At 40.2% G+C, this 24318-nt stretch overlaps 2 protein-coding genes across 2 annotated transcripts; one reads left to right on the plus strand and one right to left on the minus strand.

Annotated features, from left to right (window-relative positions):
- Positions 1-259: 259 nt before the first annotated feature.
- On the plus strand, positions 260-2214 carry LOC131472786 (phospholipase A and acyltransferase 3-like). Its single transcript, XM_058650238.1, has 3 exons — positions 260-437; positions 862-1124; positions 1898-2214. Exons 1-3 carry the CDS (start codon positions 338-340, stop codon positions 2186-2188), a joined length of 654 nt encoding a protein of 217 aa, XP_058506221.1. The 5' UTR covers positions 260-337; the 3' UTR covers positions 2189-2214.
- A 2214-nt stretch (positions 2215-4428) lies between these two features.
- On the minus strand, positions 4429-15139 carry scyl1 (SCY1-like, kinase-like 1). The gene is made up of 18 exons (XM_058650346.1): positions 14936-15139; positions 12691-12831; positions 12135-12257; positions 11809-12035; positions 11633-11723; positions 10843-10998; positions 10391-10549; positions 10134-10241; positions 9012-9125; positions 8751-8906; positions 8462-8650; positions 7858-7933; positions 7557-7754; positions 7249-7397; positions 7051-7140; positions 6625-6945; positions 6100-6178; positions 4429-5955 (listed from the first exon to the last, which is right to left on the minus strand). Exons 1-18 carry the CDS (start codon positions 15041-15043, stop codon positions 5831-5833), a joined length of 2610 nt encoding a protein of 869 aa, XP_058506329.1. The 5' UTR covers positions 15044-15139; the 3' UTR covers positions 4429-5830.
- Positions 15140-24318: the final 9179 nt, after the last annotated feature.

Consider the following 24318-nt stretch of genomic DNA (forward strand, 5'->3'; position numbering starts at 1 on the left):
AAGCTCTATATAAATACTCTTCTTTGTCTTCCAATTTTATTAGGTAGTAACGAGTTACAAAGATGGTTTTAGGAAATGTAGTGGTGTAAACGTAAAAGTTGCTTGAAAGTTTCTCTTTCTCTCTCTCTCTCTCTCTCAGATAGTAGAGTGTTTTAGGAAAATGTAGTGGTGTAAACGTAAAAGTTGCTTGAAAGTTTCTTTTTCTTTTTTTTCTCTCTCTCTCTGTCTCTCTCTCTCTGATAATAGAGTATAAAACAAAGTGCGTGAAGCTTTTTCTCTCTCACTCTCTCTCTGAAACCAGGACCAATACCAGGATTGATTCTTCACTCAGTTAAAGATGCCACAACCTGGTGACTTGATAGAAATTAAACGTAGAGGTTATCAGCACTGGGCTGTGGATGTTGGAGATGGTGATGTTGTTCACTTGGTGAAGGACGGTAAGTACCAGGACAGGTAACTGATTAAATCAACCTACATTTTATCCAAATTGAATTTATAACTTAAATTATAAATTATGGAAAGGGTGCTTGTGCTGGTCTTGAAAGTCTTAAAGTGTTGAATTTTGTGTTAAAGTCTTGAAAGTCTGGAAATAGGTTTTTGCAATTTTGTGTTTCACATGTTAAAATGTTTCGTCAGTACACAACAGGTACAATCTCAACAAGAAAGTCGGCATACAAATATAAAACTACATAAATTCAAAGTTTTGAAAAGCAAGTCTGGAATTTTTTATTTGGGAAAAGGGCAAGCACCCTAATGGAGCGAGCATGAACATACTAGTACAACTTAAAAGTCGATAAAATGTTCACTCATTAAAAGGGCTCCGTACAGTTTGTTTACCTTTTTTTTAACCCTTTTTCTTAGATAATTCATCCCTGCCAATATACCAATCCGATCGATGGATTCGCGGTTGCCAGGTTAAGAAAGAAAAACTCGAGGACGTGGCTGGAGACAATGAGTGGCAAGTGAATAACACACGTGACCGAAAACAAGCACCTCTGCCCGCTGAGCAAATAGAGAAAAATGCTCTTTCGCTGGTGGAAAACACCGTGCACTACCGTCTCCTTCAATACAACTGTGAGCACTTTGCCAACGAGCTACGATACGGACACGCCACATCTATGCAAGTAGGTGGACTCACTATTAAGCAGCCTGAGAAGGGTCGTTAATAAGAAACCTGTTGATTGTTTTTTGAGGTTAAGGTTATGCAACAGTCATAAACAAACAGTGATGACCTGCAGTCTGTACTCTAGAAGGTTTTTACTATTGAAACATTTTAATAATTAACTTTAGTTGGACAAATGCTCTGATGACAAAATCTGACAAAAACAACATAAACAAACAGTGATGACCTGCAGTCTGTGCAGTGAACTTTTTGTGACTCCATCCAACAGCTTTCTTCCATTACTATGTTGAAACGTATAGGCTATTAGAAAACCTATAGGCTGTGTATAGGATGTGACCTATAAACACACACCCACAGGATGTCCATATAAGGAGTTTCCCGCGACAATTTACCAGGTACGTCTGTGGCACTGATCCATGTTGCATGAGCACTTAAGGTTAAACAATGACACCTCTTGGCTCATGCCCAAGCCCACTTTTACCACATTCACTGACTGTTTATGTTGAATGAATATGATACATTTAAATAACAGCTTCAACCTTCCACATTTGACCCATTTTAATAATTAAGTCACTTGATTTCCATTTTAATCCATGTATGACATTCCCCACTGAAGCTGAGAAGGACAAATCACAGTTGCGCAGTTGGATGAGAATAATAATACTTTTTTACTGATATTGATCTGGCACAATATAAGTGGCTCAGGAATAAATACCAGTACTTGTCTTAGTCAACTAATATGACTCTGTGTGTCTGTTTTGAATCTCTGCACAGGTCATGAAATTGATGGTCGGAGTTGGAGTGATTATTGTTGTACTGGCAGTGACAATCGTTGGACCAAGCAGAGTAGCAAAGGCAGCAATAAAGGGAGCAAACTTGGTGTTCACCAAAGTAAGGGCAGCACTGAAGGCAGCCTCAGCAACACTGAAGGCAGTCCCAGCAGCACTGAAGGCAGCCTCAGCAGCACTGAAGGCAGTCCCAGCAGCACTGAAGGCAGCCTCAGCAGCACTGAAGGCAGCCCCAGCAGCACTTCTGGCTATTTCCATCAAATCTACTACTACCTAAAATAAAGCAAAATGATGAAAATTAAATGTGTGTTGAGCCTTTATCCCCCCCTTTTTTTCCTCAAAAAAACTCTACAAGGTTTTTACTATTGAGACATTTTAATAATTCACTTTAGTTGGACAAATTCTCTGATGACAAAATCTGACAAAAATAACCAAACTAAAAGAACTGCCTCACTAGAACTAGAAAAAGGAACAACCTACCATCAAGCGTCTTAAGTTGCTCACTAAACCAATAAAAACACATGCTCACAGGAAACTATAAATATGTGCACAGAAAGAATGTATACTAACAATACAACCTCCTTGGCAGTGTTGTAATATAACAAAGTACAAATACTTCTTTACAGTACTAAAGTCCAAAATTCAAGTGTCTGTACTTTACTTTATTTATATTTCTAGCAACTTTTACTTTCACTCCACCACATTTATCTTTGTAACTCCATCCATCTATCCATTTTCTATAACTTTATCCTCCAAAGGAGGGTTGTAGTTTTTACTACTATTATTATTATTATTATTACAACAACAACAACAACAACAATAATAATAATAATAATACACTACTTATTTACACTTTCCCTTTCTTTTCATGCTCTTTGACCAATTTACCAGAAGTCATACTTGCTCCCCACCCAAAATAACGAGGCCATTGACTCATCACAATTAAATTCTCCCCGAGACAATCCACGGTTCCCAAGTGTTTTAAGAATGCCACAATAACTGCTCACTAAACCAATGAAAACACACACTCACAGGAAACTATAAATATGTGCACAGAAAGAATGTACACTAACAATACAACCTCCTTGGCAGTGTTGTAATGTAACAAAGTACAAATACTTCTTTACAGTACTGAAGTCCAAAATTCAAGTATCTGCACTTTACTTTATTTATATTTCACTCCACCACATTTCCTCTAGCTATCTTTGTAACTCCATCCATCCATTTTCTATAGCTTTATCCTCCACAGGAGGGTTGCGGGGGGTGTTGTGCCAATATCAGCTGACACAGGGCGATAGTACACCCTGGACAGTTTGCCAGTATCTTTGTTACTACCAAATAAAATCTGGGTGTGATTACTGTTAAAGTCTGTGTTTGTTTGTTTTTTAAAAACAAACACAGTTTTTGCTTGTGGTGAGTCAGAAACAATGGCCTTGTTACTTTGGGTGGTTACCAAGAATGACTTCTGGTAAATTGGTCAGAGAGCAAGAAACGAAAGATAAAGTGTAAGAAGACTCAGATTCACAGGGTTGTCTCTGTGCTGCTTTAGCACATTGGAATGATCATGTTCTGAAGCAGAGGAAGATCAATCTTCTCCTCCTCCTGTCTGCATGGACATTTTTTTTTTTACTTAAAAAGGCAGTGGCATATTTTTCTCGGCCCTCGTCAGATTTTCTACACGTTGCTTTTACACGAGCACTGTTGAGTACAGTTTTAGGTACAAAATAAATATTACACACATATTCAGTGTTACAAATACTTTGTTACTGTACTTAAGTACAACCTTCACATATCTGTGCTTCACTTTATTATATTTCAAGCAACTTTTAATTTTACTCCACTGCATTTCCTTTAACTGTCTTTGTTACTGGCTACTGCTAGAGCTTTTCTGTCTGTTTTGCTCAAGGACACACATACAGTATTAAACCCACAACCTACCATTTGGAAGACAACTCTGAAAATGACTTGTGATGCTTAAGTACAGTTAATGGTGGTGAGAGCACTAAAGCATGTGCTCTAGTGGACGATTAGTGACGAAAAGCTGGTACCAAAGATGTCAGAGGTGACCCCAGAAAGGGGGGCAGCAGATATATCTTTAGATCCTGGAGGACAGTGGTACATCGGTGGATCCCAGAGCAAGTGTCATCTAAGGCTTTAAAGCAAGGTTGAATCAGATTGACTAAATCTGAGCAAAAATGTTGTTTTCATAGAGAATCAAATCAAGTTATGGATAAATGATTCAACCCAGTTTTAATGTCGTGACTGATTGGTATGACAAAAGGGCGTGGGTATAAACCAAACCTTGAAACCAATTCAAATTTAGGATTTTTGACATGGGGCGTCATGATTTGACCTCTAGTACGGAAGCCTGTTTGTTTACTTGAGAAGTAAAAATATATATTAGCCATAATTACAAAAGTATCACCTAATTATGAGATACTCGGAGCTTCCAAAATGGGCTTTCACAGTGTGGTGAACATTGGATTTTGAAAGTGTTATTCAAACATGAGGACCAACTAAAACTTAAAACCTTTTAATGTACACAAAAAAACATGAGTTCATGTTTCTGTCAGATTTATTGAACAACAGTTCTCATGCTACATCACTTAGATTCACTGTAAACCAATAACTGCAGTCAAAAATAATGCAGCGCATTTCTTAACCTAAGCAGATCATCCCCGACCAGGAGCTTAGCTCCAATGCTGATAGTTTTGATTGTGTCAGCTGTTTTTTTCTGTGCAGCCTTTATATTTTAACACCAGACATAATAAGACCACCTCAGACAGGAGACCTGGGTTCACACTACGGTTGACGCAAACATCCAATCTGTGTTTCAGTTCCACTTGTAAAATTCTTCTGTTAAAATGTAGAACTTCTAGGGTGTGGCCCTACAGAGCAATCCTGTAATTAAATAAAAAAGGCACAAAACAAAAAAATGTTTTCGTTTACCCAGACTCCACCCCAGTATTGACTAAAATGACTGCAGTGCAAATCTGAACATCCTTAGATAATCCCAGATGGACGTTTGTGTAATCTGTGGGATGGAGGTACAACTGTATGACAAGAAAAAGATTACAAACAATTTCAAAATAAAACTCATTTCATGAACCCTCTACCACTGCACTACACCTCAGGAGAGACGCACATTGAAACCAGGTTTTCAGCTTCTGTTCACCACCATGTATTTCTTCAATTACAGATCTGAAACCAAGTCAAATGAATTGTCGGGCATGTACAGCAAAATACAGTGTTCTATGTGCAAAGTAAACCCAGCACATTAATCATTTTGTCCAATGGAGCCCTCTGCTTTTTTAACACAATTGCATGCATGCACTGTTTTAATATCTCAGGTCTGTAATTAAGTGAATGTTGAACTAAAACATGATTTCCACTAGGTGTTCAGTGTGTGTGTGTGTGTGTGTGTGTGTGTGTATACTGACAAAAAACATTTTGATACAATAATTCTTCTGAAATGTTATATATATACTGTGTTTCCAAGTTTTGTTTTATTTTTTAAAAAAAACTGATATTTCTCTGTGTCCTTAATGCACCGTTTATATACATTTACTTTACAACTGCAGGAGTTATGATTAAAAAGAAAAAGGACATTTTGTTGAGCTCTCTTGTTTCCACCACTTTAGCTCCATCATCAACACTGCATTCATAAAGCAATGGAATGTTGCCCCCTCCCCGCCATATTCCATTTCCATCAAGGTCAAGAGTCTCTACTCAGCAGAAGTTAAAATTTCTCAACCAACATACCATTATAGCAGCTTTTCACAGTTTTCACTGCCAACGCTTCTTTCTGGTCCTTTACTTGTGGAATGGTGAACTGCTGTCCATAGCTCAAGGTTCAGTGACTGCAGTCCATGGTTCTTCCTGCTCCTTTGCCACCCTCATCTCTCTCTCCGCACCCCTGTCAATCCAGTTTGCGTGCGCCGAGTTTGAGAGGACCTTTGGCAGCTTTGCGCTCTGCCCGTTTTGCCTCAAGCTCCTTCCTCCTCTCCTCCCTCTTCTTCTTTGACAGCTCGGCCTTACTGAGACCTAAGCGACAAAAAAAATGCTCATCTCCCAGGAAGTTATGCCTTATGTGAATACAAGTGTTCGAGTGAAGAGGTTAAGACATCTAGTACTGTGACAAATGAGAGTGAAATTACACGACACACGTTTGTTAAGTGGGAGACTTACCCTGGCTTCCATCTAGTGACTCCCAATTTTCCTCAGCTCCCCAGGTTCCTGTTGCCTCTGCATCCCAACCCTCTCCAGCCTGAGAGGGAGAAACGAACAAACCTTCCAGATCCAAACCAGATTTCTTGATTCAACTAATCCGTCTAATCTTGCCATATTTTCATGATTTTTGATCAACTTCTTTTCAAAGAAGTTGACAATCTCACAACTTTTTTTGTATGTCATCAGCTTGGTTTAGAAATATAAAAGCAGCATCCTCCATCCTTCTACCTCTACATTTTAAATATTAATTTAGTTGAGTAGTGTATTAACTAAGTTTCAAACTAAACGCAAAGACACAAGACAACAAATTCCCATGATCCCACACTGCTTTCATATATTTTTTTTATAGACTGAAAGACCATCTGCAGAAAGTATTGGGAGTTTCATCACTTTCGGAGTCCACAGTTTCTCACACAGTATTTATTTCACACCTAAATCACTACTTATCTAACCTGCGTCTTACTGGACTTGCTCTGTCCTCACCGTGGTGGCAGCAGTGCTCGCTGTGTTCCTCTGGGACACGCTGGCAAACAGGTCGTTCTGGATGGCTCCCTTTGACGCGCTGCTGCTGTCCCAGTTGTACTCGCTGGCTAATCGCACCCCTTCTGGTAGTGGGAGTGTCTTGTTGGTCAAAGTAGTGTCCGTCTCCTCCTCCGCCCAGTCGTTGCCCCAGCCTTCCTCGCCTGCAGAGCTCTGCCCCTGGCCTTCCTTCTCGTTGGACCAGCTGTCGTCAGCGTCCCAGCCCGAGCTGCTCCAGTCAGAGCTCTGCTTTTTCACCGTCACGGAGGATGTCGACCGGCCCACCTAGATATTGGAAAGATGATGAATTTTTTTTAAACTCTACACATATATATGGGTAAAGAGGAAAAAAGGGTATATTTTATTTGATCCAAATTAAAGGGCTCATACTCCTCTGTCACTGGCCTTCTTTTTGGATGATGACATTCCCGACCAGTCACTGGTCCAGTCTTCAGGTTCTGTGTGAGCTTTCGCTGGCTCCTTTCAGGCAAAGAGTCAAACAACATCTCACAAATGTGTTCATATAAGCATCTAAATGATAACTTTTAATTCTCAGTCAAGTTTCAGTGAAAGGCGTTGAAATCAAACCTCCAAGCTTCCCCAGTCCTCTTCTTCATCCCAGCGGTCTCCTATTGGCTCATCATCATTGTCTGTTACTTCAAGACTCTGTGACTGGTTGGCACGACTGGGGGCAGACTGGTGACTCAGGGAGGCTTGTGGTGTTTTATCCTCATGAGCTGAGATAAAAGCAAAAGTGTTTCAGATAGGCTTCCTGAGACATAGTCGGCTCCCATTAAGTAAAACCTGGATTATAATTCAAGGCCAAAATGTGGACATACTTAGAGAAATCATCCTTTCCTCTATGACTCTGTGTAAATCAAACTTAATATCTCTACCAGGAGCAGGTGCGGAGTCCGTGGCACTGGTAGGGTCAGTGGTGTTTGTGGGCCCGCCGCCCTCTGCTGCGGCACTCCCTTCTGTTCCTGGAGTGCTGCGAATCAACTTAGAAGTCAGTGAGGACACACCGGTCACAGCCCAGCCCGTCCAGCTGGAAGAAGCACCGGCAGGCTGAGCACTCGACGATACATCCTTTTCTGCAGGGACAGATGGGGGACAAACACCTTTTTGTTCGACATTTTTTTATCTTTTGACCGGAAATTTGACAGGTATCGATCATGTCATGGTCTTGTTACATACCTATGTCAGCCAGCTTGGTGGGATCTTCTGACACAGTCTCAAGTTTGGAAAGAAAACTTTTAATGGCTTTGAATGCCTGACGGGGGAAGACATTTGCATAAGCAACAACAAAAAGGATATACAGAGATTTAACACGAGTCGTTAAGACTGAACCAAAGTCGCCAGGCACTGATGTTTTGCGTTGATACAACAAAACCAGCTAAACACGAAACCTTGACACAGAATTGTTGCTCTCTCTCAACCAAAAGAATTTGCTCCTATGTGCGTGTCTCTAAGTAAACATTTAAAGTGTGTATAGTGTGTATAATCCTCATCACACTGAGCTGTGCTCAGGCTGCTGTTGTATGGTCTGTTTTTATTCTTTTATCATATATATCATATATCAGCCTATTCTTAACTGTGTCTTTCTGTGGTACAATACTAGGCTGGGGGGGGGACAATATTTAGTTTTTGTGTTCGTAGTGAAAAACAAATGACAATAAATCTTGAATCACAACCGGGCATGACTGTGATTTTGTATTCATGTCACATTTTGACACTTCTGAGATAAACTTTTATGATCTTTGTTGATTTAGTGTTGTATTTAGTGTACGATCAGGTTTACCTGGTCCCTGACGCTCTTATCAGGATCAACAGTAATGGCACAGAGGGTGGGGAGGATGCGGGCAGCGATCTCGGTTACACTGTAGTAGTTGTGCGTGGCGGCAAAGCCCAGCACACCGGCGGAGCGCGAGGCTGGGAAAGGATCCTTCGTGGCTCTTGAGAAGGCAGACACCAGAATGCGCTGTCGAGTCTGTGAAGGGAGGAATTGCCACAGTCTTTTATTTGAACAGATTTTTTTTTTTTTTTTTTTTGCTGAATTTTGGTCACACAATGGCGTGGATGTGCTTTACCCCGGCGTTGAGGTAGGATGCGATCTTGCCCAGGCAGACAGTGGTGTTACACCGGATTGGGCCTTGTTCATCTCGAGCCTGCAGCCGGGCGAAGTGACGCATGAGCTCCTGGTTCAGGTTGGTCTCATTCAGTTTGGGAGCGAGCAACAACATGGACTGGAGAGGGTGGAAGAAGAGGAGAGCAGCAGAGGCTACAGCAGGTTGACAACAAACAGGGTATAAATAATACGTAGTAAGATGTGTTTGTTTTGTGTGCACTACCTTAACAGTCTGTTCTCTGATGGCAGGGTTGGTGTCTGTGAAGCCGTGAACAACATGAGGAAAAATCTGGGAGTTGACTGCTGCTTCATTCAGATACTGAATGAACTGCTCCATCTGAGATCCAGAAAGAAAGAGAGAGAGAGAGATATATATATAGAGAGAGAGAGTGAGAGAGAGACCAAAAATAATAAACAATGTTAAAATTAATAAATATGTGTCCTTTAAAACAAGCAAACAGCATATACAATTTCCAACTTTACTTTATTATATGTATATATATACATATATATATATATATATATATATATATATATATACATATACATATACACAATAAATACAATCTATCTTGTAAACATTTTTTATTTGACAGACAGAAAGATGGAGGAATGGCAAAACAAGAGACTTGAGGGAAATAAAAACTATATAGACCTTATTTTCAGCAGAAACAAGCAAGTAGATGTCCGCCATTATTTATGTGCAACACATCCAGTCTGGCATTTCCGGTCAGTAGCTAGGTAGCTTCATGATAATATGGCTTCTAGAAAATCAGGCATCGTATGTGTAGTCATGGGTTGCCATAACAGTTGGTATGAGCAAAAGGCTTCAACAGATGTGGAATTGACCTGCCATTTCCATTTGTTATCGATAGTTTCCAGTGTGGGCACAATATTGTTAAGAAAGCAAACTTGCTCCGTTCACAGATACTTGAAGGAAGCAGGAAGTCGGGCCCCAAGTTACTTTCACATTAAAAATAAAAAAGATCTATAGATCCAAGAGATTCAATAGAACTCTGTTGTCATGTTAAATTAATACAATACAATATACACATGGTTAAAAAAAAAATAACAAAACACAAACACCCATTCACACACAGGGTCAAAATAACATATAAATTAACAATCGTTAACCTTGCTAGGTTCACTGAATGTGGTTCTGTGTTTTCTTCTTTAGGCCATAACTAGAAAATATCATCAAAATCACTTTTTGCCCACAGACCAATACAGCTAAAAATTTAACGTTATAAAATATAAAAATAATGATTACAGACACTTTCTTTTTTAAATTTAATTCCAGGCCCTGCATTAGTGCAGCGAAAACAGACCTATAGCAAAGACTCACCTGCTGCAGCAATCGTATCCTCATGGCTCGGTCTGTGGAGGAAAACATCTTCACAATGACGGGGATTATCTTCTGCTGGTACTCATCTGCCGAGAGGAACTTCCCTACCTGCAACACAGATGGACAGTGATGAGATTGGAGAGATTGGGAGCGCTATTAATAATGTCTTGCACTGACTTAATTTAAAGTGTTTTTTTAATGCTTCACTGTAGAAATGATCTGACCATTATTTAACAGGGTGTCACGGTTGGATTTACCTTGAAAAGTGGTGTGAGAACGACAGCGCCCGCATTGCCAAACTCAAAGGCGGTGAGCAACTGAGGCAAGACCTTGTGTTTACAGAAGTCTTCAGGAAAGGAGTCCAGATTGTCACTCAGATCCTGAAAGAACTGCTGCTTCTCTGCTGCCTCCTTGATCTAGACAAAGCCATTGGAATAACTCTGTTACGAAAGCGCCTTCAATATATCATAACTAGTCATATTTCTGCATGATAATGTCACTTGAGACTTCATTTTCCCAATTAAGAAAAACCTGAAAACCACATCAACTGTAAACATGCTAGGGTTTTAAGATATTATAACAGGTAGTGAACAGTTCCATAAGGACTTTCTCAGTCTCCACCTTATTATTTAATACTTCAGGTTGTGATGATGTAAGTGGGATTTCAAAGTCCTAAGCTCTAAGGTTTTTTGCTCAAACGTCTGTGTACCTGGATCTCTTCCAGGAAAAGGTTGCTTTCCACAAAGCTATTGCTGAGGAATCCCCCAGGGGCTCTACAGTTCTGGAGAAATCGAGCCGGATTGGGCCGAGCCCGAGGGTTGGCCCCCACCAGTTCACAGTAATGAGGGACCAAGGTTTTTGGGATCTGTGGGAACAAAGAGGGCAAGAAAGAGGACAAAAGTCACAGAAACCATGAGAGAAATGAGGCGGGCCAGCTGACTTATAAGCGCAAACTGGGTTTTTTTTTTGACAGTAGGTTAACAAGTTAAAAAGGATTGTTGTAGAGTGAGCTGCAACGATGTACGATATGAAAATAATTCAGCATATTTGGAACATTACATCATGAAAAACTATTTCAGTACTCCCCCCAATAAACCAGTAAATGGTAAAATGTTTAAATAGCAAATGATGTGACAAGAAATCGTTGCAGATGTGAAGCAATTATGAGATTGTAACATTCCTCAATACAAAAAAACCAATAATGTCATTTCTACTTTTAATTATATTGTACACAATCCTTCTACAATGACTTCATGGCACCTCCCTTTAAAAATAACACATCGCCAACTGTTTATCTTGACAAGTCAATAAACAATAACTGAGTAACAGTTATTTGGTAATGAGTATGGGATGAATTTATTTGCAACATTTGAATGGTAACCTACATTATAACACTTACTTAATATCAACCTGAAGAGACCTTAAGTAAGGGGAAATATCCCATTGCATAAATGGCAATATTTCAGTAATTGCTCCAAGACATGGTTAACGTGATTTACCTTTCCCAGTGAACGAAGAGAGGTCGTGCGAGGTAGTGGACCATTGAACACCTCCCAGATCAGGCAGCCAAGCCGCCACACCTCTCCTGCCCTGCAACGCATATGCAAATAGTTCAATACAAAAGTTACTACAGAACATTTCTACACGTTCTCCAAATACCTGAAACCCTTTTTACCATTTCTCTCCATTGCTGTTGGGCATCTCTGGTGGGTCATATTTCTCCATATCTGGGTAAACATCCTTCGGGGCAGGAAGCGAGACTCCACTTGGGTCGCCCTGCTCAGGAGCCACATGGTCGAGGGCCCCCAGTTTCCACTCTCCAGCTCGATCCACAAAAACAGAACATACGCCCAAGTTGTTATGGAGCAGGTGGCAGTCGTTGACCAGGAAACTAAGAGCTTTCTGTGGTGGGAGGTAAACAGAAGAGGTAAACATCTGACAGCAGGTAAAATGATGGCTTCCCCTCACACTTCAACTCGTACTGCACAGACTCGTCCTCACCACAATCTGGTGGAGTCCCCAGGAGATCTCCAGCTCTCCACACCTACCCTTCTCTGGCTGGGCTTTCAGGTGGACTGCAAGAGGTGTCACTTGCTCGGTAACAAGGTATAGGCTCTTCTCTGTCTGTTACAGTCACAAGAATGATTTAAGTGTTATTCAATAGCTTTTTTATTGCACCAGCGTCAATGTAAAAGTTTCTATTCGATTAAAGAGGGAGAAAGACAGTTAAGTTAGTTATTTTTAAATCACAATGGTAATTAATGATCTGACATAATTGACAACCTACTCATACTCGTGTTGAACTCAAAAACTGACGGAAAAATATGTGACAATCTGCATAAATGATGTACTACACTTCTGCCTATTTACTAACTACTTTAGAACTACACATGACATACTGGCACGAGTACACTCACCTCTATCTGTAAACATGCAGAGAAGAGCAGATGGTTGAGATGAGACATAACTAATTATGATACTAATTAGAGAAAATCTATAAAGTTGGAAATGTAAGCTATGACTAAGCACATTACAGGACAGCAGTAGATTAACTTACATCTAACCCGTCTACATAGGCTAGAATGTTGGGGTGACGCAGGGTCTTCATTCGTTTGAAGGCAGCTTTGGCCAGCTGTGTCTGTTGCTCTGTGCCCTGGGCTACGTCGTACACAAACACAGACACCGGCTCGCCATTGGTCTGAAAGGACAGACAGGAGGGAAATTAATCACTCATATGACTTTAACAAACTTTAAACATCTAGGAATTGGGGGAAAAAACAAAAGCAAGCTTGTACTCTTATGTCACCAAAAGGAGCTTGTTGTATCTTTTTTGCCTCCCTGTGTAAGCTTTGTGCATTAAAAAAAAACAAAACAAATGACTGGCTTGGATGCATGCAACTATAAAAACGTGATAAAAAAGAATTCACAGACAGAATGGAAACAACAAGGGACCAGCAGGAGAGAATAGGGAACATTTCTCCCAGGGGACTTTGATGAATTTTGAAAATCATTCATTAACGTAAACGATATTTAGGAGTCTGCTACTTTTATTTGTACACACAGTAAAATCAGTAATTCACAGACACTGGGTGTGGACCCACAAGAATTTTTTTTTTTCGGGGATGACAAATAAATGTGCAGATTTTTGTTTATGTTTTGAAATAGGGAGGCATAATATTGGACTTTTGGCCAATATCAAATATATCATATATGCTTAGGCCAATCACCATTTTTCCTTTTGCCCAACTGCAGAGGTAATTTAGTCTTTTCTGTAGTGAAATTAACTAAATATTTTTTCATACTAATGTTGCAGCAGATGTGAATATAAAATACCTTCATTGTGCAAAATAATAGCTGTAGGAGGCACCAATATAGAAGTCAAGGAGGTAACAGCTTTTTCAGCCTACCGTTTTGGTCATTAGTCATATTGGTGGATTAATACATTTTGAAAGCATTATCTGCAGATACGATATCATGCTGATAATATCCCTAGTTTTCAATAATATGTAAGTGGTCTAATTTGGCCTTTTTTAAGCCAATCCATGGATAAATCAATTAATTTTGTTTTATTAAAAAGTTGCTGGTGCCTGTGTGCTGACAAATTATGCTACCCATCGATTAGGGCGGACACTAACCATTATTTTCATAATAGATTAATCTGTCGATTATCTTCTTGATTAATCGAGTAATCGTTTGATCCTGAAAATGACGATAATTTTTTTCCAAACCTGGAAATGAAGACAAACGTTCTCAAATGTCTTGTTTTGTCCACAAACCAAAATGGTTCAGTTTTAATGATTTCTCTGTTATATGGAGCAAAGAAACCAGAAAATATTCACATTTAAGAAGCTGAGGCAGTTTTAATTCTTTACAAAACACTCTGGTCACACAAGTGGCTTTAGTCCTCACCTTGGCTGCCTCTGGACGTTTTTACTTTATGTTAACTGTCAATTCTAGCAACAGAATCTATTTGAATACGTTTTTTTTTCAGAATAAAAGCTCTGAACTCAATAAGAAATTTAAATGTTTTAAGATACACAAATCATTTCTGGGTTAGGGTTAGATTCTGATGCTGGCGGGCCAGTTTTGGCCCAGGGACCACCAATTGCTGACCACTGTAATATGGAGTATGAACATGCTCCCCATATCCTCACAGTGCCCATGCAGTGAGTTGTGGTGTCATACAAAATTAGTTGTTATGGGAGCAGTATTTGATAAGGGATATTTGCCTATTGAGACATACTCCCCTTGAAATCTTTAATCAAAATAGTATCAAAACATGCTCCCCATATTCTTACACTCCATCTATCTCCGTATTCTTCAAGAGAGCAGCAAAACTCGACAGAACACGGGACCTGTGTCACTATATCACATTTAAAGGACTTGGTTCAGGATGATGAAAACAGGAAGTTGCTACTCAACTGTCATGAATCCCTGCAGTGATGAGGATGACTGTCCAAATTCAACCTATCGTCAATAATAATCACGACATTGTGTGAGCTTTTGCGATGAACACCGACACCTTCGTTTACGTGAAGAAGCACCAGCGTGAACACAAGAGCTGTCATCTCGCCTAAAACCGGGTGACGTGGCGAGAAATGCGTGTCTAAGCCCGAGCCCACTTCACGAGCGAAAAGTGGTCACGAGAGGACCAAACACAACATCAACATCCAAACAGTCACAAATACATGACATGTGCAGTTAGATTTGACACTGGACAGCGAATACAGACGGTTAACTGACACACAGGCCTCCGCGACGAAGCAAGCTAACAACTAACGTAGCATCGACACCAGTTTTACCTTCCGCTTTCCCCGATGTATACTCCATATTCCAGACTTTTCGTGGGTGTCTGGAAGGATTTCGTATGCAAAGTCTTTGACAGGATCCCTGGCGAAAAAGGACCACATCTCCTGTTTGCTCCGCTCCTCATCAAACACAGAGAAAACACGCAGGACTACAGACTGCTGAAGGATCTCGCTAACAACTGGTACGCATGTGAAATGGCTCCGTGGAACCCTTGTTGCTGCAATGTAGTTCCACAGTAAATAATAGAATAATCGGACCAAACCTATTTCCGTATATTTTCAAATACGTAATGGTTTACGTATATGATGAACAACAATTATGTACGTATAAACAAAGGGAAATGCGTACAGAAATAACACATTTATTGCATTGTTTGTATTCATTTTTTATATACATATTTAGGTCGTTTTGTCCGTCCTTAAAAAAACCCCATTGGTGTTTGTCTGCTACAAAGAATTTGTCCAAATTAAATTGAAATTCAATTTAAGGATCATAGAGTTACATACATACATACTAATATATTATACACACATAGTTTGGCAAAACAGATATAATAATATAAACAAAAAGCTCCATATTTGGTATGAGATGAATTACAAATGTTTGTGCACCATAATAAATAATATCATTATTCTTAGTAATAGTAGAAGTAAAGAACATTATTTTCATCATTTACACAGAAGAAAACGAGTGCTCAATGACTGAAATCGATAAAAAAAAAAAAAACAACAAATTATACTATTCTGCCATAAAAGAAAAACAACAAAAAACGTTCTTAATGTTCTGGGAAATTATTCTGTAGTATATTTCTATCTGACTTGACAAATTATTCCTTCAAATAGCACAGAATGACCCTAACAGTAATTAGTTACATTACATTACATTACATTACATTAGTACAGTCTGATATGTAATTAGCCAATTGCTTGGGCTTGCATGGCTTCTTCTGGGATGGATTCATTAATCTTCATTGATGATGTAAAACATGATGGCAGCCGCAAAATGAACTCAGAAATCTACAGAAACATTTTGTTTGCCAATTTAAAGAAAAATGGAAGCAAACTGATTGGGAGATCAGAATCAGAATCAGAATCACCTTTATTGTCATTATACAGTGTACAACGAGATTAAAGGACCTTGCAGTATCCTTCATCCTGCAGCAAGATAACTATCCCAAACGCACAAAGGAGTTCATCAAGGGCAAGAAGTGGAAAGTTTTAGACTGGCCAAGTCAATCACCACACTCCAACCCTATAGAGCATACATTTTACCTGCTAAAGAGGAGGCTGAATAAAACAAACACTCCACCCCCAATGTTCCAATACTTTTGCTCACATGAAAAATAGGTGGGTTCAAACAAAAGGTGCTATCTTCTATGTTGTGTATCAGATCCAGATGTAAATGCCAGGAAGTAAAAGATGAAATGTTTGCAATACTCATTTTCTCAATGTAATGTTTCAAGATCACTATTTGATGTTGCTCCTGATTTGACTTTTGGATAACTTTTTGGTCATGTGAAGGTCCTAAGTCATTCAAGACATACTGTAGTCATTAGAATGATACCTATCCTAAGAGTTGCTTGGTGGGGACAAATGCAGATCACTCACCTGTAGGTCACACGCTGCTATTGTGTGTATTGGAAATCACCTTTGTTGTCTGATGGTCGGTGTCTTAGGACACCTCCTCTGTTAAATGATGATTCTTTCAAACCGTCTGTCTTTTGTACATTCTCATCATCAAGAGTGTCTTCAGGTGTAGGTGAATACACTGAGTCCTGTCCAGATTAGCTGGCTCTCCTGGTATGAGGTGCATTTATTTAGTGCAATCCTCATTACAATGCACTGCATAGACCATATTGTTTGTTTTGGGTGAATATGGTTCTGACTTTTAATGTACAGTGTGTACAATTTAGCATAATTAATTCAAAGTTGCATGTCCAGTGCATGAAGTGAGGAAAAATAAGTGCCAGTACATCCCTTATCCATGCAAAGCATGCATGTCACTAAATCTTCAGTTAAAAGATAACATAGGATTAAGACTATTTATTTAAATATTTAGCCTGTATTGAAATAAGTAAAAACTGAACTTCGGTTTCACATTTTGCAACAACCTGAAAAGAGAGAAGTGCTGCCCCCCCCAAGAACAACCTGACTACTGCAATATTTGGCAACTTTGTTTTATTAAAATGTTATGCAAAAATTAAGAAAACAACAATGATTTTAACGCAGTCCATTAGTTCCCCGTTATTATGATGTCCTCCAGGACAGCCCAATACAACTAGACATTATGGGAAAAGTTGAGCATTTTTAATAGACATTTTTCTTCTTACAGCTTCTGTGAACAATGATAAATGCCAAATGAAAACCTTTATTTTTCAAACTAGACCTTTTAAGTGTTGCAGTGACACTTAAACAGCTTTTAGAGACAATTCACTTTTATGACTATAACTATAATGATCAATTCCCATGTCTAACCCTTTTACTGCCTACACAATTTTTAGAGGGGAATAGGGCTACAATATTTAATCATTGCCTTTATCTTTCGTCCCACACATAGCATATAAACAAAAGCAGGACACCGCAGGGAATTGAACCCCGTCCGGACAAAGCCAAGAGTGCCACCACCGGAGTCTTTTGCTTTTTGTTTTTGCTGCAACTAAGGGTGAAAGCAAAACCTGGAGGAACAGACCCAAGAGCTTGTTCCTCCAGGAAAAGAAAACCCAACCACAAGGAGATTTATCATGGTCTTGAGGCTGAAACAATGTCCACTACATAGAAATTTTATCAATTTGAAACAATGACATTTTGAAAACATGGATTATAATAGATATGTCCCTTACCATCAGTGGTTAAAATTGCTATGAACTGGCAATATTAAATTACATTCTCAAGCAGTTACCATGTTTTAGAAAAACAAAATCCTGTTCTGCCTTTGTCAAATGTGTAATTGGTAACTAACCAGGACATTCAGGCCAATGATACTTAATTAAAGGCCACAAAATGTATCCCTTTAACATTATCCTCCCACATACAGCATATTAAAAGCAGGACACCGCAGGGAATTGAACCCTGTCCAGACAAAGCCAGGAGTGCCACCACCGGAGTCTTTTGCTTTTTTGTTTTTGCTGCAATTAAGGGCGAAAGCAAAACCTGGAGGAACAAACTCAAGAGAATGTTCCTCCAGGAAAAGAAAACCCCTCAACAACTGGCTGCTATTTTTCTGTCACGACACGGGGAATTTCTCTTGGTCACGAGGCTGAAACTACAAGAAAGAGACAACCGGTTTCCCCAAGCCCCAGCATCCCCAACAAGACTGTATTGGTGTATGACGGATTTCACAATATCCTTTTAGCCATATTAAAACCACGATACCAGCATCCCTGATGATATTGAAGCCAGTTTTCCGTTTGCAATTCAGCAGGAGTCGAACGCTCTTACTCTTAACACTGTGTGGAAAAAAGACAAACAATGTAAGCCTGCCCACCCCCACCCCCCACATTAATCCCACACTGAAAAAACCAATAGTCCAATATGACAAACAGTCGAGTTATTTTTTACCACCAGTGGCGTAGCAGCATTTACCACAGCTAATGTTGCGCAGTGACACTCATTCCTTCAAACGCAACAAAGACGGTACCCTAGAGGCTCGCTGTACCAAGACATCCCATGATTCCCAGGAGATAAAGTCACCTGGCTCAGTAGCAAGTTAAGCTGAACAAGAAATCTGAAAAGAGAGAGAAGTGTTGCCCCCCACAAGAAAACCCCAACCTAATACTACTGCAATATTTGACTTCATGTTATTTTACGAACAGAATGTTATGCAGATCAGATGTGCATGCAACGTGTTGAGTTACACATGTAAGCCATGAGGTTTAGGAAAAAAAATTAAAAAAAACCGAAATCACTTAACTTGGCACCCGTGAGACTGAAGTGATGCAGTATTAGCGAGACAAGCTTGTAGCGCTTTATCTTAATGTGACTGGATTCTCAAGTGTTCCATCACAGGTTAGGCCATCCCAGATAACAGATAAATACAATTGGGGGAATTTGACCTGGGAAACCAAAGGGAAAAGAAAAAGCACAAACAGAGAGCGGGGCTTCTGCGAAGGACGTCGAGGGTTGATTTTAAGCTCAAGCGCACAGGGGGTTGGTACTTCATTCAGGGGTCACACTCATAATCGCTGACAGCTTCCACAGACGGCTTTGCATTCAGAGGCAGGCGGTATCAAGTGGACAGACGAGAATGATCTGAAACAAAGAGTGATCTACACAACACACCCACCACACACAATACTCAAAAGATTTGCATTCTACTCTTGTAGTTTAAGATGCAAAGCAATAGGGCCATGTGGCCAAAGAGGAATGCTAGTAAAGCATTGTTACTGATGATTTGAAGTTAACATAAAGCCAGTTCCAAGATGTCATTTTCATCTACAACAGTGCAGAGGTTTGTTTTAAATTAAGCCAACGTCTTACTACATGTTCCGGGTTAGAGGACTTCGCTTGTGCTTGAACCAATCTTGCACGCTTATTTCTGTGAAGAGAAGTGAAGGAATACGCCCAACCAATCCCAAATGCAATATAACTGCAACACATTTGCACTGCATTTAGACCAAATTAAAGCTGCACAATGCGCAGCTTTCCTCAGCTACTTAATGCAAAGATTAATTGCACAGTTGCACAATTCCAAATATCTGTAAGTGACCAAAATGCCTCTTGCACATTTGCACAAGGGCTAGTAGCTGGGAGAATTTTTTCCGTTCTGTAAATCAATGCAACCTGACTCCGATTGTTCGAACCGGGTGTTGGGATGAGATGGTTCTTGCGTTGGTCTAGGTAGACTGCATTCTTCCTTTGGACTGCTCTGTAAGATGAGACAAGAGGCAAACAACATACACCCCTATGTCCCCCAAAGTATCGTAGAACTGACTATATTGTTATCCTTACCCAAATGCTTTACAGCAAATATCAGAATAAATTAAGGTCCATCAAATCCTCCCATTATCACAAGACTCTTGTTAAGAAAGCACATAAGTGGCATTTCTATAAACAAGTATAGCAAATTCAGGATCAATGAGGGCAGCTGAGCCCATTCAAGATAAGAGCCCCATCTAGGGTCAAAAAATTTCTGTTTTCCAACATCAACATTTGATGGATTCAACTTATCTGCCTTCAATTTCCACTTTGTAAAGGGGGGTTGTCATTCGAGCCCAGGTCAGATCCGTGCTCTAAAAACTCCAAGCTTTAGTCATACCTGAAAAAGCACAAGAAAAGCTCCCCCACACAAGCCCCCCAAAAGAACAAATGCATACCAAAACTGTATTCAATCACAACAAGCTATGCATTTATTATGCAAGAAGAAAATCCTTTACAGATAGTTCACTCATTGTATTATCAATACAAGACATGGTAACTAATTGCAAAGGAATTGCAATGGCAGCATCTAGCCAGACAATGAATGGTAAGAGAAATGTGAACACAGCAACCTTACGTGATATTCGATGCGCAAGGAAACTTGTACAAACAATGAGTTAGGGGAGTTCCTGATGGTCTTGGAAAGCACACAGGACACAGCACACTGAAAAATGCAAAGGAAAAAAAAGCCTCTCCCCACAATATACAATGGAGCTTTACAACACTTACAAGACATTAACTGGTATTACGGTTATCTGTGCAACTGCCATGATAAGAATAACCAACTATGAATAAACTTCAAGGATAAAATCTATTTTCCAGAGGAAGCTTTTAAATACCACTGGCCTGAATGAGGGGTTCCTTCCTTATGAACTGAAGACATGGACTTGACTGAAGATTTTTGAAGGACCGACCGTACAACTTTATCTGCAAGAGTGACAAATACACAACCCCCACCCAACCCAACAAAGCAACTTGTAACCTGTACAGAATCGTGAAGAGACTTGTTACCGCACTCCCTGGGGTTAACAACTTCTTGCTACATCAGAGGACACATTTCGGAGAAGCTATCCTGTTAAGAGTCCACTTGAATCCTGTTGGGTACACCGGGATGTTTCCTACTCAGCCTTAGCGCTGGTAACATGGAGCTGTAGATTCTAGGGAGAGACAAATTAGGGCCCCACAACCCACCCTCCCTTAACCCAAAACATGTATATGAACCCCAATTTACAATACGTTCCAAATACTCTGACACATTGGTAGAAATACCAGATACTTTCCTATGTTTCTTTGAACTGCAGTGGATGAACATGACTCCGATCCATAGCACTATAGTAAATAAGAGGAACGCAACTTCCAGCTAGCAGAGGGGAGTTCTTTCGATGATCGGCTTAAGGGGGCCAGGCCTGTGAAAAGAAGAACTCCAAAACATGTTTTAAATACCCCCCCTCCCCTACTATTAAACCTTTGTTTTTAAAAATGTATTATTTTAACATTTATTAAAGCAGAGACACTGCTGTACTATGCACCATAGGCAACTGAGTCCATGTACAGGATAGTTACACCCACATGTACATTTCATGCATTAACTCACTGCTGGGTTAAGAGGTAGATGTAGCTCATCTGCACCAATAATGTGCTGCTGCCGCCGAGGAGGAGTTGTTGTACACACACCCGTCAATCAGTTGCACGACCATCCACTCTCACACTCGATTGCCGAAAGCCGAAACTTCTCTGGGGGAAGACATATTGAACAACAAGAGACCACTCCGCGCTCCAGATGGGGGACTACTTCTGATCGTGGTGGGTCAAGAAGTCCGATAAGACGTTCCTCCTCCCCGCACACTATCAAGGCATTCACCACAGCAGACACCACCACACTTATGTCAGCGCACAACAGGAGGGGCGACTACGATTTACACGGCTTGCCTGAAAAGAGGAAGAGAGAGCTGTGCGAGAAATTGTGTTCGACAGTTATATATAAATATTTAAAAATATAAAAAACTAAATGCCTGAGTGTGTTATACCGCTTCCCAACATACAAACCAACACTTTGCTTAACACTTTTGAAGCTAGAAGACATGTGTGCGCCCTGTCCCTCTCTCATCACTGGCTGGCTCACTCAGGAACTGCTGCTGTTGTTGTTTCAGTGCCGGTCACTCTCTGCTACACTGCCCTGCGCCTCTGGCTCCCTCTGGTGACCACTCGCCGACTGCTGCTGCTGCTGCTTCCTGAGCTCTTGGACACCATCTGCTTTTCCCACCATGCCCTCTGGTACTGTCCTGCCTGGTTCCACTGTGATCCACCCTCGCCCTGTGGTCCTGATCTGCCTGGCACACTGAGGTCCTCCCACGCCCTCTGGTCCTGTCCTGCCCGGTTCCGCCCTCTGGTCCTGTCCTGCCCGGTTCCGCCCTCTGGTCCTCCCTGTGGCCTCGCTCCTCGCTGGTCCTGTGATCTTGCACTAACAACTAAGTCCATTCCTCCCCGTGTCAACTCAGTCCATTCCCCCGACAAAAAAAAGGAAAAAAAAAAAAATCTTCCATCTACCCCTAAGCACAATCTTCGGTCTTCACGAATATTTTTTTTTTTCTTGATCAATGCCATTGACGAAGCATTAAAGACTAGAGAAAATGCCATTGAAGTGAAATTAAAACAATACGAAACCTAAGACCAGGGTCTCGTATAAAGTACTTTTTCGTTTAACAAGCTAAATTGCTGTAAACTGATTAAAACCGGCTTTAAGATAGCAATTATCAACCTAGCTTTCCTGACGCCATAGAAAATGCATCCTAGATAGGTTACCAAAAAAAAAAAAATTCACTACTTAAAAGTGGTTGACTCTTATGTCATTAACAAAACCAACTTCAAGAAAAATTAATTGTTGGTCTGAACACAACAATGTCTATTGTTATTTCCCTTGCTAGAAGGCCGAGCATTCACTACCCTCTTTTTCTTGCTAGCAGAAGAACGAGCTAGGCCACGCATGTTTCAAATAAACCAATAGCTAACGTTTACAGCCTGCTACGTCACTGCCCCCGTCTTTAGCCAACAGCCGTTGCGAAATAGAAACCTGACCTGTTTTGGTTTCATTAAACAATACAATACGTTTTTGTAATTATCTACATTTGTCTTGTTTTTTTGATTAAAAATTCCGACAGCCATACTTAAGTCAGTCGTTTGCCGATGCTGGCATAAACATTGGTCTACGTCTTATTTTCGGCTCAATAGCTGAGACATGCCGTCGACCGAAATACACATTCAGTTTTCCGTAGAGGATTTTACGGCAACATTTACGTAGATTACAGTTATTCTCTAACTCGGTATCACAACATAATGTTCAATAACACTTAAAATAACACCATAAAATGCCCTCAAGGCAGGGCCTACACCTCCGTTTCTCTCGTTAGTAAATGCCAGATTTTAACACCTCACAGATACTATTTTATGTAGCTCTTAGAAACGACACAGCGTTTGTATATAAAGTTTCGTCTCGTAATAACCGATAAAGGAAAAGAAAAGAAAAGAAAAGAAAATTAAAGTAAAAGACAAACAGTTTGCCGCGACTCACGACCCGACGATGTGGTGTAGCTGGTGTGTTCTTGCGGCGCGTCACTGGCCTTATTTATACAGCTTGGGTGATTCGGTTACAGCAACCTTACTCATCCGATAAGAAAAATAGTACCACGCTCGAAACAATACAACGCTTATACATGCTATCTGGGGCTTTAGACTTGAGTTGAAAAACAACGGGGTTAACGTATTCACATGATATTAATGAAGTATTTGAGCATACGTAATTAAGATAATATTAAAAACCGCTGTAACACATGGAATTCTAATCCTGTTTGAGATACTCAAGTAAGACATTGCTTATGGTCTTATCGCGATTGGTGGTTGAATCAGTTGTATATGCATTCGAAAATTACGACTGATTTAAATAAATACACATTTCAAATCGACAGCGTTTAGATACTGTAAGGTCAAAACAGCTGACGTAACTTCGCGGATGAATCCCTACTTGTGTGTAACGCGGCCCCACAAACCGGATCAAACTGGAAAGTACTGCGTCGGATCTACGTTTCAAGTACTGCAGTGACGTGTTGTTTGTGACAATAATAATAAGCCAGCAAAAGGGGACAGTCAAGTAATGGCTTTTCCCTTTGATACCCCCGTTTTAAATGACGCTATTAGATGTGGTTATTGAAGCCGCTGGTGCTTTCAATATTTTCTCAGTTAATGTGTCATGGTATGTCATTTAGTTATTAAAACAATGCACAAGCCTTTATAATATTGCTGTGAACCGCAATGGCCCATCCAAACCAACATTATTTCTCAGAGCTGGGTGAATGGTGTACATGATACAACTAGAAATATCCAGAAACATCTAGTTCCATGTGGTAGGGGACAGTGGAAATTTACCAGTACTTTTTGTGTTCACCAGCAGGGGGTGCAGTATAGTTACA

The sequence above is a fragment of the Solea solea genome, chromosome 14 (genome assembly GCF_958295425.1).
Source record: "Solea solea chromosome 14, fSolSol10.1, whole genome shotgun sequence".
NCBI classification, from domain to species: Eukaryota; Metazoa; Chordata; class Actinopteri; order Pleuronectiformes; family Soleidae; genus Solea; species Solea solea.

Bases quoted from the DNA above. Each gene is read 5' to 3' on its own strand.
- LOC131472786 (XM_058650238.1), top strand. From the start codon at position 338: ATGCCACAACCTGGTGACTTGATAGAAATTAAACGTAGAGGTTATCAG. The intron at 438-861 runs GTAAGTACCAGG...CCTTTTTCTTAG, and splicing joins TGTTCACTTGGTGAAGGACG to ATAATTCATCCCTGCCAATA. The intron at 1,125-1,897 runs GTAGGTGGACTC...ATCTCTGCACAG, and splicing joins GACACGCCACATCTATGCAA to GTCATGAAATTGATGGTCGG.
- scyl1 (XM_058650346.1), bottom strand. From the start codon at position 15,043: ATGTGGTCCTTTTTCGCCAGGGATCCTGTCAAAGACTTTGCATACGAA. The intron at 8,651-8,750 runs GTAAAGCACATC...CTCCCTTCACAG, and splicing joins CATCCTACCTCAACGCCGGG to ACTCGACAGCGCATTCTGGT. The intron at 6,946-7,050 runs GTATGAGCCCTT...TCCAATATCTAG, and splicing joins AGAAGGCCAGTGACAGAGGA to GTGGGCCGGTCGACATCCTC.